The sequence below is a fragment of the Vipera berus genome, assembly GCF_964194415.1.
Source record: "Vipera berus genome assembly, chromosome: 4".
Taxonomy (NCBI): domain Eukaryota; kingdom Metazoa; phylum Chordata; class Lepidosauria; order Squamata; family Viperidae; genus Vipera; species Vipera berus.
In genome coordinates this window covers 98,409,668-98,425,288 of record NC_138206.1, presented here as the reverse complement: position 1 = coordinate 98,425,288, position 15,621 = coordinate 98,409,668, and the positions used below count along the sequence as shown (strand labels likewise).

At 40.7% G+C, this 15,621-nt stretch overlaps 1 protein-coding gene across 1 annotated transcript in view; it reads left to right on the top strand.

Annotated features, from left to right (window-relative positions):
* Positions 1-231: 231 nt before the first annotated feature.
* TMTC4 (transmembrane O-mannosyltransferase targeting cadherins 4) overlaps positions 232-15,621 on the top strand; it is a 61,251-nt gene continuing 45,861 nt past the window's right edge. The window contains exons 1-2 of the mRNA XM_081326762.1: positions 232-324; positions 11,626-11,841. Of these exons, the coding sequence (XP_081182888.1) occupies positions 11,680-11,841 (162 nt within the window). The 5' untranslated portion in view covers positions 232-324; positions 11,626-11,679. The remainder of the gene's footprint in view (positions 325-11,625; positions 11,842-15,621) is intronic.

Sequence of the window (15,621 nt, the reverse complement as noted above, 5' to 3'; positions counted from 1 at the left end):
TTGCATAACCCCCCACCAAATAAAAAAAATAATCCACGCGACTCTACCCTCTCCCCCCCTCCTCCCCTCCCGGCCTCTTTCCCGTCTGACTACTCCGCTCCGCAGACGTCACTCGCCCGTCAATGAGAGGGGGCGGGTCCTTTGGAGGGGCGGGGAAGGGGGCGAGCCAATCCGCCAGGCGCCTGCCTTCCGGGAACGAAGAGGCGAAGGTGGCTCCTCCCTCGGTTGGCCCGGCCCGGCCCGCCCATCCCCGACTCTGTCTGCGGAGAGGGCAGAGTTCCCCGCGCGGGTGGGCGATGCCGCTCGGGCTCCTTCCAGCTGCAGGTAACGCCTGTCTGGGGCGAGGCGGGGGCCGGCGGGGCCGCGGGACGAGCAGGGCTGGCGGATCCAGGGTCCCTGCGTAGGGAAGGCGCCGCCGGGCTCCCCTAGAGAGCTGCATGCGGCGAGGAGGCTCTTCCGCAGCTCCCTCAGCCAAGGCACCGCTCAGGACAAAAGGAAGCGCCGGAGGCACACCGCAAAAGCGGGGAGGGGGGAATCTCTCGTGGAGGGCAGGAAGGGGTCCGGCCCCCCTCGCCCCTTTTTCATGCATTTCCCCGCCTGCCTGTCCTCCCGTTCGATCGCTCCTCTTTCCTGCCCTGGCCGCTCTGCTGCGATCTCTCCCGGGTACTTGCTTCACCGCCCGGTCGGACTCGGCGGGAGCATCCCTTGCGCGCTCCGGGGAGAAGCCCCCGCGCAAACTTCGCGGCGCTCCCATCCGTGGAAGCCTGGCTCGCCTCTGCGAGCTGACTCCCCCTCGGCCTTTTTAGCTGCCGGACAGCAGTGGGTGGTTTCCGCGGCGGGTCTTTGCAAGGCGCCAACTCGGAACCGCGGCTTAAAGGAGGTGGCGGTTCGCTGGCCGAAAGAACCCGCGTTAAGGCTTCCTGGTCAGTCCAGCTTAGGAACGGACTCAGTAGCCGGCCACAATGGAAATTTCCGGCCAGCAAAATGTGTAGAAAAGACCTTCCGCCTCCCCATCTTGGAGGGTGGGGGGTGGGGTGGGGTGCAGAAGTTTAAAAGAATTTTTTGGTGGTGAGTTTTCGGTCACACATTAGAAAGTTTCGTGTATGCCGGTGCCTTGCAAGGTCAGCGTGCTGTGTGGGATGCTTTGCTTGCATGTCATCCCATTGAACTGCATGGGACATATTTCTAAATAGGCACGCATAGGTGACATAGAAGAATTCCCTAAGTCTTTCTGTTGAGGAGACCGCAAGTATATAGAGGGGGTGTGTGGGTGTGGGTGTGGTGTGGTGAATGCAGAACAAACGCACATATCCTTGGGCATAATGACACATCTCATTTGAATAAATTTACAATGGGTGTAAAAAATGTGAGATTGAGGGAGGGATTCATTCTGTAAAATTTCAGAACTTAGTTCTCAAAGGATGTTCTTGGCCTAGAAAAAGATGGCATTCTGCTCTTCTCTTTGGGAACCTCCATTGTAGCTATGCTGAAAATTGTTATTAATCTCCTAATTACCTTTTCTCAGTACTAAATTGTTCTTGTCCCGAAGGTGGGCTTTAAAACAGAAGGGAATGGCAATGATAGCATAAAAACAAGACAATAATTAGCCATAGTATACCACTTTATGTATTTTTCTAGAAATCAATATAGGGGATATTGCTATAGTAACCATGGCTGGATTGTAGACTCAACAAATTAATGTCCACCACAAATCAATTTAGTTCCCATTTCAGGAAAGGTCTTGGGAGGAGATGATACCAGCTTGGGAGGCTGGTATCATCTGTTGGTCAATTCTTAATTGGTGTTTTCTTTAATTTTTCCGCCATTCTTTGCTCTCCCGAGTTAAAAATATCATTAAGAAATGATATGTGCTAAATGTTATTTAGCACAGGAATTGCAATACTTTGCTTAAAAACATTTTCAGTAATATAGGGCCACAGACCTGATCAGTGAAGTGAAATTGGAGACCCCTTGAGATCTGCATTCCAGTATTTTAAGTTTTGAAAAGATTATCTAGATTCAGTAAACCAAGAGGTTGTGGGTATTAACTTTAATGGCAGGTTGGATTTTTTTTTTATTTCCTTAAGATGATCGGCCTCAGAGTAAGAGAGAAAGTAAAAGAAAGACAATTTTAAAATGTATTTTGCAGCCAGCATTTATTACAGACCCCTCTTGTCATCTATTATATATTCCTGTTTGAAAAAGCAAGCATCAGTTTAATGAGATAAGGCATATTCTCTTTTTTAATAGTAATTTTATAAAACAATTAAATCTACAAGAATAAAAAAATAATATAAAATAAAAAATAGTAAAGAAAAAATATAAAGAAATGACTTCCCCCTTATAAATATAAAGTTTAGTAACTTGCCATCTTCTCTTAAAATGAAGCAAACTATCTCTTCTTCCCATATCCCATCTCTTATTGATAAACAAATCCTTGAAGCCTCCTCATTTCAGTCTTGATCAGCAAAAATACATTAAGGGTTACCAGAGATAACAATATAACTATATATCTGTTTTATTCTTGATCAAATAAATCAACTTTATATTCTTAACTATCTTGATATTTAATCCCTTCAAATAATATCCTAGAAATTGATTTATTTTCATTTTTCTTTGTTCCTTCTCAGAAAATTACCCAGGTTTCTCTCTTGGTTTATTATTTGTATATATCCCTTGTCTAATAATGTCTATTAAGACCTAAGATGATTTCTTTTGTATATCTAGTTTAGCATATTTTCCATGACATTCCTATAAGCTGTCCTTTTTTAAATCCGCTTTCAGATTAGTCTCAATCTTATCCAGTAAACTTGTTCTTCTTCCATAACATCTTTTGAACACAGTGTATCACTAGAGGTTGACACTCCAGAAATTAACTTCTGGATCCATTGTTTACAAACATCCTTCAGTTTTTTCAATATTAAAATATTTTGCCCCATTCTGTATTAGTAAGTCAAATTTAAGTGTTCTTCTCCTTTAGTTATAATCTTTAGTTCTTTCTAAATCTCTCTAGTGCCCCATCATATCTTTTTTTTAAGAATTCAAAACAAAGGCATTTTCCCACAGGGAGGGATTTTATAATTAATTCCAAAGTCTTATTTCAAATCCATCTGGTTCATTTGTATTTTTCTAAAAATCAAAGTTCCAATCACTCATTGGCATTAGTTATATATTTTTTTAAATCCTTAAATTTGTATTTAAAACTTTATTCACTAAGGTTTGAAAGAAACTGAACCGATGTTTTCAGACTTGTCAATCAAAAGGTTTCTAATAACTGAAAAACAAGAAGCAATCTATGAAAGTAGATAAAATAGATAAGATAACCTTTATTGTCTTTTTTTTTGCTGTGGGCACAATGGCACACATCAAAAATGACATTTAGTTGCCCACTCTCAAAGTGAAACACATATGACACACACCTAAACATACTATATACAGCATATGTATAGACCCACACCCCTACATATACATAACAAATAAATATTAAACACTATCCATCTTAAATATTTAACGGAAGGAGGAAGCTTGAGAGTTCACAAGGTTTATGCTGTATGGAATGAAACTATGGCTGAAACTGGATGTTCTGCTATGGATACCACGAAGCCTCCTCCCAGAAGGTAGCAAGGAAAACAGGTTATGAAGAGGATGAGTAGTGTCCCAGATAATCTTACGGACCCCGCTCAAGCAATGCTTCTGTGCTATGTCCTGGATGGGGGGGAGGGAACTGCCAATGATCTTTTCGGCCATCCTCACCACTCTCTGCACCACCTTCCTGTCTGAAGCAGTGATGCTTCCAAACCAGACTGTGATGCTGTATGACAGGATGCTCTTGATCGTCCCCCTGTAGAAAGTGGTAAGGATAGGAGAAGGAAGATGTGCTTTTCTCATGTGATGCAGAAAATGCAGGTGCTGCTGTGCCCGCTTCACCAGCGTATCACTGTTGAGCGACCAAGCCAACCTACTTATTAGCTGCACACCCAGGAATTTGATGCTGGTAAAGCAATTAGAAAAAGAAGTATATAAAGCCAATGCAATCCCAAATTGCAATCCCAAAATTATTGAGAAGATTTATGGTCTGGATACTTGAAAAGAAGTAAATTGTAATTCTGTTTGAAGCTGTAACAAACTCTTTAAACACCTTTTATTATAGAGAAAAGCATGTAGTTTTATAAGATAGTTAGAGCTTAATCTTATATGAAGTCCTTGTTTTTAAAAACAGTGACCTTGTTTGGGAAGGAGGGAAATGGGAGAGAGAGAAAGGAGAAGTCAGAAGAGAAGGAACTGCCTGATACTGAAATCCACCAGAAACATTGTCCCAATAAGGTCAAAGAAAATGTATTAACTAGGATTGTCCCATGCTGTGAATTGGCTGGGGATAAGTGTTCTTCAGCAAATTGCCTGGGGTGAGGGTGTGGGGGAGGAGTGCTGGTGGTGGGCCCCCCAAGGATGAATGTCTCTGGTGGGTTGGCTGAGTCAGGGGGGCATGGTGAAGTGGACATGGCCATGTGCCCCTAGCTAATTATTCTAGACCTCCCTAAACCCACTGGAGATCACTGTCTTGCAGTCTCCATGTGAGAAGCAACTGTCTGGAGCACTTGTGGGGAATCTCACATCCTCTCTTTGTCCAGAGAGGAATTAGCAAAGAGTCGGCCTACTTGCCAATTCTTCATTGCACCATGGTCACCTAGTTGTTAACTTGTTGGATAACGAAACATTTGTAATTGTCAACCTAGGAGTTGACAGTTCAATCCTCAACTACATGTAATCTCTTCTATTGGAAATTAAGAATTCTCTCCTAGTGGTGAAAAGGAACAGTAAGGTAGATTTCATTTTGAAATACCCACATGAAAACGAAAGGTTCCAAATTTTCATCCATTCATGAACTTGCATCATTTGGGGCCTAGCTTGAAAGAGATCTTCAGGGTTCCTCAAACCTGCACCAAAAATCTGGGTTAGCAGCAGATTTGTTGTCCACATGAATGGCTGGTCAGTAGTACTGTCATGTTTGATGCTTTTGTATTGTCAAGTTCTTTCCCAAATTCTTTCCATCTTTATACTAGCCCTCCTACAAAAGCAGAAAAAAATATTTTGCATCATTCTATGAATAATAATAATAATAATAATAATAATAATAATAATAATAATTATTATTATTATTATTATTATTATTATTATTATTATTATTATTATTATTATTATTATTATTATTATTATTATTATTATTATTATTATTTTATTTGTATACCGCCCTTCTCCCGAAGGACTCAGGGCAGTGAACAGGGCAAACATAATTAAAATAAAAAAAATTAAAATATAAAAATACAAAATACAAAAATTAAAAAGGAATTAAACAAGATGCCCAAGTTATAACAATAGATTAAAATACATTTAAAACAACAATAAAATCCAAACCCATCCCCCATCAGGCCAGGCCGGCTTGTTCGAACAAATAAGTCTTCAGATCGCGTCGGAAGGAGCGAAGGTCGGGTGCCATCCGGAGCTCAACCGGCAAACGGTTCCACAATTCCGGTGCGCCCACAGAGAAGGACCTCCCCCTGGGGGCCACCAGGCGACATTCTCTGACCGGTGGCACCCTGAGGAGGCCCTCTCTGTGGGAACGCACAGGGCGGAGGGAAGTTGACGCCGGCAGCAGGTGATCCCTAAGGTACTCCGGACCCATGCCATGTAGGGCCTTGAAAACCATTACCAGAACCTTGAATGAAGTCACTGTTAGCTAATTCGGTTAGATTTGGGAGGAAAAATGAGTACGGACAAAGAAAGAAGTATATGTTGCTTTGATGATAGATTTGCTTAAAACTTTGCTTGGAAGGAGAAAAGGAAACCATAGATATTAAAGGGATAAAAATTGAAAAGAGATGCAAATTAGTCCCAAGATCATACGTGCTAGATGTTTTGAAGAATCTGCTTGTTTTTACTCATGTAGATAATCTCCATGACAAAATTCTAGTAAAATGAATTACATTCAGATATCTAAAAAGACTTTTAGAAGTAACAGTTCAAAGGAATTTACTCTTAGTTAAGGTCATGTAGAACTATAGCCTAACTTCATTCAATATCATAAAAATAACATACACATTCTGCTTGTAAGTTAGCATAAAATCTGCTTATATCTTGGCATAATGTTCTTAAAATGATGATAATGCTGCTTACATAAAGGAATACATAAGCTATTAATGGAGGAAAAACAACTTAGGACAGTGTTGTCTAAGCCATTTTTTACATTCCTCCTTCATTGTCTGGACTTAGCAATATTTCCTTCTTTGTTGCTTTGGAAATGGATCTCCCCATCTTCATCAAGGCCATCCTCTTTACTTTCTACAGTGAGTTAAGGAATTTAGAGTTCTTTGGATGTTGATTGTACTCAGTCAACATATTTAATGACAAGAAAGTCAGGAAGTTCTAGTTTACCAATATTTGAAGGGCCACAGGATTTCTTTTCTTGTTGTAAGATCTTAGAAGGAACATGCATGGACCTTTTTCAATAAGATTTCAGGCTTACTTATAATTCAGGAGATGGCATTATTCATGTTGTGAGTTATCTCAAGGATCCATTCAACCATGACACTCCTATTCAAAAAGCAGGTGGCAGCTATGGCCAAAGTGGCTATTTCAAGGGATCATCTTGAACATCAATCGCGCCCATTACTGGACCATTATTTCTCAAGCTTTAGACACTTCCCAACTGAATCTTAGCAATACGCTATACACAGGGCTGACCTTGATGATCCCTGATAGCTCTAACTGGTCCAAATGCAGTGGTGTGCACAATTTTACTAACTCCAAAGTTTGTCCTTGAAACAACAACACTGTGCAAGCTGCATTGGCTTACCATATGTTTCCAAATGCAATTCAAGATGCTGGTTATTATCTGTCATGGCACAGTGACTGCCTATTTCAGGGTTTCTGGGATCACTGGCTCCAACAACATTGCCATGCCTTAGATCAGGGGTCCATGGCCTATTTGCAACTGGGCTGCGTGAGTGATTGGCTGGTGTACGTCCGTGCGCACACACAGCCCCATTCATGTGAGCTTCGCAGGTGAGTGGCGCCCCACTCACATGAGTGTCACAGGTGCTCTTGGCCTCACTCATGAGAGCAACAGGTGCTTGTCCCCACGCACGCACATGCATGTGCTCCTACTCCTCCCATAAAACCATCCCCTCTTTACCCCCAACCCCTCTCCAGGCCACCAACCTGGAAAGGAGCTCTGCCCTAGATCCCCTGTATCAAACATCCCTTCTGTGTTGAGGCATCTTCCTTATGAAACGCATTCCCCTCTGAGATTTGGAGCACCCTAATCCTGTAGGGCTTTCTGCAGTGCCAATAACACCTGGATTTTTCCTAGGGGACAGGCTGGGATATTAGGGGAGTCCAATATATACATCTCTGTGAGTTTGTTATATGATGTTCCATTTTAATTTAACTTTGGTTATTTGGGGGGGGGGCAGTTGTTCAGTATTTATTGTATTTTTTTTCCTTTGGTTGTTAGCCCCTCAGAGTTATGAACAGGTAGTCCTCGACTTACAACAGTTCATTTGGTGACAATTACAATGGCACTGAAAAAGTGACTTATTACCATTTTTCACGCTCATGACCATTGCAGCACCCCTGTAGTTATGTGATCAAAATTTGAATGGAATAATAACGATGATGATGATGATGATGATGATGATGATGATGATGATGATGATGGAAGGAACCTTGGAGGTCATCTAGTCCAACCCCCTGCTCAGGCAGGAAACCCTATACCATTTCAGGCAAATGGTTGTCCAGCCTCTTCTTAAAAACTTCTAGTGTTGGAGCATTCACAGCTTCTGGAGGCAGGTTGTTCCACTGATTAATTGTTCTATCAGAAAATTTCTCCTTAGTTCTAGGTTGCTTTTCTCTTTGATTAGATTTCATCCGTTACTTCTTGTCCTGTCTTCAGGTGCTTTGGAGAATAGCTTGACTCCCTCTTCTTTGTGGCACCCCCTGAGATATTGGAACACTGCTATCATGTCACCCCTCGTCCTTCTCTTCATTAAATTAGACTTACCCAATTCCAGCAACCGTTCCTTATATGTTTTAGCCTCCAGTCCCTTAATCATCCTTGTTCTTCTCTACACTCTTTCTAGAGTCTCAACATCTTTTTTACATCATGGTGACCAAACCTGGATGCAGTATTCCAAGGGTGGCCTTACCAAGGCATTGTAAAATGGTATTAATACTTCACATGATCTTGATTCTATCCCTCTGTTAATGCAGCCTAGCACTGTGTTGGCTTTTTTAGCAGCTGCAGCTCACTGCTGGCTCATATTTAAGTGATTGTCCACTAGGACTCTGAGATCCTTCTCACAGTTACTACTATTGAGCAAGGTACCACCTATACTATACCTGTGCATTTGGTTTTTCTTGCCTAAATGTAGAACCTTTTTTCACCATTGAATTTCATTTTGTTAGATAGCGCCCAATGTTCAAGTCTGTCCAGATCCTTCTGTCTCTTAAGCCTATCTTCTGGAGTATTGGCTATTCCTGCCAGCTTGGTGTTTTCTGCAAATTTGATGAGTTCCCCATCTATCCCCTCATCCAAATCACTGATGAAGATGTTGAAGAGCACTGGGACCAGAACAGAGCCCTGGGGCACCCCACTACACACTTCCCTCCATGTAAATGCTGTTCCATTGAGGACCACACGCTGAGTATGACTGGTCAGCTAACTACGAATCCATCTGGTGGTGATGCTGTCTAATCCACATTTTGTTTATCTTATCAAGTAGTAGGTTGTGGTCTACTTTATCAAATGCCTTACTGAAAATCCAAGAAAATTATATCCACAGCATTCCTCTGGTCCACTAATTTTGTCACCTGGTCAAAGAATGCAATAAGATTTGTCTGGCATGATCTGTTTTTGACAAACCCATGTTGGGTTTTAGTAATGACTTTCTTTGTCTCTAGGTGTTTGCTGATTCGTTGTTTGATTATCTTTTCCAGAATCTTCCCAGGTACTGAGGTCAGGTTGATAGGTCTGTAGTTTCCTGGATCCATTTTTTCCCCTTTATTGAAGATGGGAACTACATCAGCTCTTTTCCAGTCCTCTGGTAGTGCTCCAGGATCTTTGAAAGATACAGTTCAGTGGTTCTGAGATCACATTTGCCAGTTCCTTCAGAACCTTGGGGTGTAGTCCATCTGGTCCTGGTGATTTGAACTCGTCTAGGGTGGATAGGTGCTCACTTACCATTTTCTTGCTTATCTTAACTTTTGTTTCTAATCTGTCTTTTATGGTACTGTTTTTGATAGGTTGGACTGATTTTTCCCTTTGTGTAAAGACAGATGCAAAAAAAACAAGTAGTTCTGCTTTTTCCCTGTTGCTTGTCACCTTCTTTCTACCACTAATGGACCAATCATTTCCTTAGCTTTTTTCTTGTTTTTTACATGTTGAAAGAAGCTTTTTTTGTTATTTTTTACTTTTGTCGCAAGCTTTAGTTCATTTTGAGCCTTAAGCTTTCATCTTTGCAGGCTCAGGCTCTTTGCTGATATTCTGCCTTAGTTATGTGCACCTCTTTCCACTATTTATACTTGTCCTTTTTATCTTTCAAATTTATCAGAAAGTTCTTTATGCAGCCGTGCTGGTTTCTTTTGAGAGCTGTTATTTCGCTGGGCTTTTATAATCTCACTTTTCACAATTTCCCAAGCTTCTTGAGTTGTTTTCCCCTTGAGGATTCTCATCCATGGAATCCTTCCCAAGCTCTCTCCAGGTTTATTGAAATTAGCTCTCTTAAAGTCCAAGACTCTACTTTGACTGTGTTCTGTTGCTTGTGCTTCCCCCTCCCAAGGTTCCTGTTGCTTCAACACCTTCTATCATTTCATCTCTGGTTCATATTGATGACGGTTGCAGTGTCCTGGGATCATCTGACCATCTTTTGCAACCTTCTGACAAGCAAAGTCAGTGGAGAAACCAGATTCACTTAACAACCATGTTACTAACTTAACACCTGCAGTTTTACTTAACAACTGTTGTTGCGATGAGCGACCGGTCAGGGTTCTGGCCTCAACTCTTAGAGCCCCGTAACAGGGGTGGGAATTTAGAGGGACCCTCGCAAGGGTGGACACCTTGAATAAGGAAGGATCTTGCCCTTTACCACCGACCCAGTATGCCGGAAGTTCCAACGGTCATACTTGGGAACTGCGGGTAGTTCAGAAGCAAAGTCCTAGGACAGACTGAGGCACCAACACAAGTTTGCTCAAAGTGAAGGAGCATGGAGTGCTCGGGGTGGATGGTGTGCCCCCCCTTAACAGCTCCACAAACCCTCCTTTTATTAGGCTGTTTCATTTGGGAGGGGTGAAGTACACATGAGGAATTAACATAAAGGAAAACATAACTCATTGCATACATCTGCTAATGAACGTATGTGAGGTCAAAGGAAACAATAAAACATAGTTTATGCTAACAGAGAACTGATAATGAAGAGGGTAAAGGTCATTACAGGAAACAATAAAGCATAGCTTATCATATTACAGAGAATACAAGGGTTGTCATAACTTGAAAGTCATGACTTGAAACATAACTTGAAACATAACTTGAAACATAGACAATTATAAAAGACAAGTCTTTGTTATAAATGAAGCAAGGAGCAAAGGTTTATCACAGGAATGCAGATTTAAATGGGGGAAGGCAGAGGCCCCATCTTGAAGCAAGGACAACTTCAGGAGACAGGAAAACTATATACTGGGCAATTTAAATGAAACAAGTCTTTGTTGTATACACATGTGAATCAGAGACAGGAATGTGGTTGTAAATAAGAAAAGAGTTTTATCACCAGAGGCAGAGATGGAATGTAGGAATGTGGTCTTACAATTGCAGATCAGGTAGAAGTGTTAAACTGAGTGCAGGAATGTGACTTAACAATTGCTAATTGGGGAAAAGGCAGAAGTGTTGAACTTTTTCAAAGAAGGTCTTTTGCAGGCAGAGGAAAGCAGATTTTACACTGGCAGAAATATTATCACTAGAGACAGGAAGGGAGAATTCTGTGATTTTTTTAATATAGGAATCAAAAAAGGTCTTTTGGGAGTCTGGGATTTACAAACTGTGGCACAAAAGGTCGTAAAATGGGGCAAAGTTTACTTAATAAAGGTTTCACTTAGCAACAATATTTTGGGCTCATTTGTGGTAGTCAAGGACTACCTGTGTTTAAGATAGGCAGTCATCTACATTTTCTAAAAAAAATAATAATTAGATTCATAGAAAATACGGTTTGGATTCCAAAATCTTTAAATATTGGATGCAGACATTTGCCAAATAGTCATTTACAAAAAAATGGTTACAATAATTTAATCAGGCTATTGTTTATTACAACTTTAGTGAGTATTAAAGCCATTTAAACTACATATTTATATACAGTTGAAAAAGAGTTTTTATAATAACAGAAAGTAGTTTTTATTTTGTTTTCTCCTCATATTGCCCCCATCTCCCCAACTACCAATATGTCACAAATGATGTACCATCTATGTGTGTTCGCAAGTAGGCTACCAAATATTTATACACGTTGAGCTGCTTCAGATAGAAGAGAATATTTGTAACTCAGGGTTGAGTTGGTTCTTTATGCATTTATGTTGTATGTCTTTTAGATTCACAACCAGCATAATGTTGGTACTCCACATTCTTAACCAGAAGTGTGCAGAATGGCGCAGGGAGAGGTTAACCTGGACCATGATATACCACTCTTGACCCTTCCACCATATTGGGCCAAAACCATTGTGGGACTTTTTTCCATTATCTGCTTTGTGAACAGCTATGATGGAGATTTTGTCTTTGATGACTCTGAAGCTATAATCAACAATAAGGTTAGTGGTGTATTGTTGTAAATAGAATTAAAAAGGACTACAGTTCTACTTGTGCTTCCAATAATTGGTTACATTAATCAGATGAAAACAGATTTAGAATAATCTCTGATTAATTAAAAAGCACACTTGAATTTAATATAACTTATTTAGAGTGTACATTTGAAAAAAATACAAAAGAAAATGCCTTAAATAAGTTAAAACTGTATTTTTCTATTGCATTAGCAGTTATAAAACAGTACAAATGTGGCAAATTATTGTATTTGTGCTCTACTTTCAACATCACAGCTGCTGCAAAGTAGGGTCATTTTTGCATTCAGTCATTCAGATGAAAAAGAACTGTGGTGCAAATATACTTTGTTAAACACATTGAGATTCGGGTTTTGTAATAGGTTTTATGTACCTTATATTTCTTTTTCTGATTTCCTGGCGTTTATCAGTTTGTATCAATTAAATCATTCACCTGAAACCTAATTTGTAAGTCTGCAATCATTTCACAAATGATGGAAAGATGTGCATGGCATAAGGATAATATATACATAAGATCAGGAGTGGTACTGTCTTTGTATCCCTATGTATTCCATAATAGTGAAAGTGTATTTTTAGTGTACAGGTAATCCTCGACTTATGACCATAATGGAACCTGGCAACTGTAGTCATAAGTGTTGGCAGTTGTAAAATGGGTCATCATGTAATCAACCCAGTTTTACAAACTTTTTTGCAATGATCATAAAGCGAACACCAATTGTAAAGTGAATGCTGTGATTATTAGCTGAACTATTTTCACAGTGGCTGTTTTTTGCTGGAAATTACATTTTCAGCAAAAATGTGAATCACTATCATGTGACCGAGAGGCAGTGCAAATCGTTGTAGATGTGGGTCAGCTGCCAAGCACTCAAAATGCAGTCACACGACTGGGAGGGAGGGCAGCCGTCAGAACTTTGAAACTGGATCGTTTGTACCTTTTGTGGGGGAAGTCCATCATAACTTCAAATCATAAGTCAAGGACTACTTGTACTATGTCAAATAGTCTTAAAGATGAGCTTGGAGCATGATTTCAGACACTTTACTTAATCTTCCACCACAACTTAATTTTGAAAGCTAGAAATAAATGAGAAATATAATCTGTTAATTTTCTGCATTTTCAACCACCTGAAGTAGCTAAGAGTGGAAAAAATACAAGTGCCTTTTCATAAAGAAGGAGAAAAGAAAATTTATTTCAGGAATTAATTTTAGGGTGGGCACATTCTGAAATATATTTTTTTGCAAGTTATCCACTGTCAATTCCTAGGCTTCCTGCTTTACAGCTGCTACCCTGGTCATCTTTGGGGTAGGAGACAGAAGCCAAGATAATGGTCATGGCCACATGATCAAAACCTTGTCTCCTTTCTGTATACATTGGAGTTTCAATTTTAAAGTCATAGAGGCCATTTTTTTTCTTCCAATGCACCAGAGGATGGAACAAGAAACAATGGATGGAAACTAATCAAAAAAAGAAACAACCTGGAATTAAGGAGAAACTTCATAACAGTGAGAACAATTAACCAGTGGAACAGATTGCCTTCAGAAGTTGTGGTTGCTTCATCACTGGAGGCTTTTAAGAAGAGACTGGATAGCCACTTGTCCAGAAATAACTTGTTTGTCTGCATCTTAGAATATGCAGGCAGTTTTAAGAGTAAATCAACAAACTTCTTTCTCTAATGTGCCCTAAGGGGAGATTGGTTAGTCATGGTTAGTTTTGGGTAGAACTACTTTCAGGGAAGGGACGCGGTGGTTCAGTGGGTTAGGACGCTGAGCTTGTCGATCAGAAGGTCGGCAGTTTGGCGGGTCGAATCCCGAGTGCCGCGTAACAGAGTGAGCACCTGTTACTCGTCCCAGCTTCTGCCAACCTAGCAGTTCGAAAGCACGTAAAAATGCAAGTAGAAAAATAGGGACCACTACGGTGGGAAGGTAACAGCATTCCGTGTGCCTTTGGCGTCTAGTCATGCCGGCCACATGACCACAGAGACGTCCTCGGACAAGCGCTGGCTCCTCGGCTTTGAAACGGAGATGAGCACTGGCCCGTAGAGTCGGAAACGACTAGCACGCATGTGCGGGGGAACCTTTACCTTTACTTTTTACTTTCAGGGAGGGATTCCTTTGGCTGTGATGCCAAATATTTTTGAAGGTATTATTTGATTCAGCCATCCAAGTGTTCTGAAAAGAGGTCTGTCTGAGTGAAATTTGTCCACCTCTAACTTCCTTCTCTGACCACCAATTCCCCCTCCCCTCCAAAATTTGGAGCTACCACTGGTTTCATTTAACCAATATATCCTTCTTAAGTCACTTCAGGGCTTAAGAGTTTAAGAAAAAAAATCTTGTTCAGTTTGATGAGGTACATGTAGCTACAGATAGTCCTCCTTTAATGCCTGGTGAATGACTGTAATAAAGATATTTGATTAAACTCCATTAATTGGGAATGGAAATGCTATTGTTAATGGGCATGGTTGTATATTAAAAAGCACCACATGTCTATGGTATTTAGTGACAGCAGTTCCAGGAAGTCCCAGTTACCATTGTTAATCAAAGACCACAACTTCCAACTTCCTACTGGCTTCTTCATTGAATTTGTTTGTGATCATTAAACAAGGACCACCTGTATAGCTTCCTTTCCTTGAGGAGCCCAGAAACAGCACCTTGCCTTCTTGGACCCTGAAAGTTGTCTCAGCTATCTTGATTTCTCCACCAGCAATTAGCCCTTGTTCTTTATTTTTTACAGCAGCCAATGTTTATCCCCGCAGGGCAATCTCATTGTAATGCAAGCTGTCACTGAATTTCACAGAGTTCAAACAGTCTTCCAGAGGCTTTCTAGCTCATATAAACATCTCTCTATTTTGTCTTGTTTTAAAACATGGTGCAATGATTTATCTTTTCTGTGTGTAGAAAGGCAAACATTTGATCAAATAAAGCATTTGAGGCAGAGTGCCTCTTTCTGAACATGTGTTAATTAGAACAAAGTGTCTTTTGCCAAATGTTGCAGCCTGCAACGCAAAGACTGCTGTTGAAAATCAAGTGTGGAGATTCTGATCCAACAGAATCATATGCACATAATTTGTCTAATGAATGTGTGCTAAGTCAAGCTGAAAGGAAAACAGGATTTTTTTTTCATGATAGACTCCCTATAATAAGAGCACGGTTTTAGACGAATGCGTTCCCAGGATTCTTGGCCTCCTGTGACTTGTTTGTTTTTTGTTAAGTCAGATTCACACAACTGCTTCTAAAGCATATGTTCTAAGTGTTCTGATCAATATGAAAATTGTCAGCCGAGATTGAATGCCAAGGTGATGTGGCTGTCAGATCTCCTGCTCCACAGTTATCCGTATGCCAATTTCCATTGTCGCACTAAGCATTTCTATCACCTCACATCACAAGGAAGCAAGGCGCCACAAATTCCAGGAAAGCTGAAGCCACATGTGGCTGAACTGGTAGCCAGCTGTTGTTGCAGATGGAAGTGGGGGGGTTGGCGTAGCAGAACCCAGACCTATTCAAAATAATGTTAAGATGGATTGAACTTTGTAGTCAGGACCCAGATGTGACCAGTTTTCAGTTTAAGATGGCAGCAAGCGAAGGAACAATTGTCCTCATGAGTGTTTGTAGATACTTGTGCATTGATTGTTTTATTAAAGTACTTTCTTGGAGGAAGTGGACTGTTCATAATGCAGGTTGGAAGCAGGTTGGATTGGACTAGAGCAGGGCATTCTGGAGGATGGCCGTGCTTACTGCTTTATTGCACTCCCCACTTTA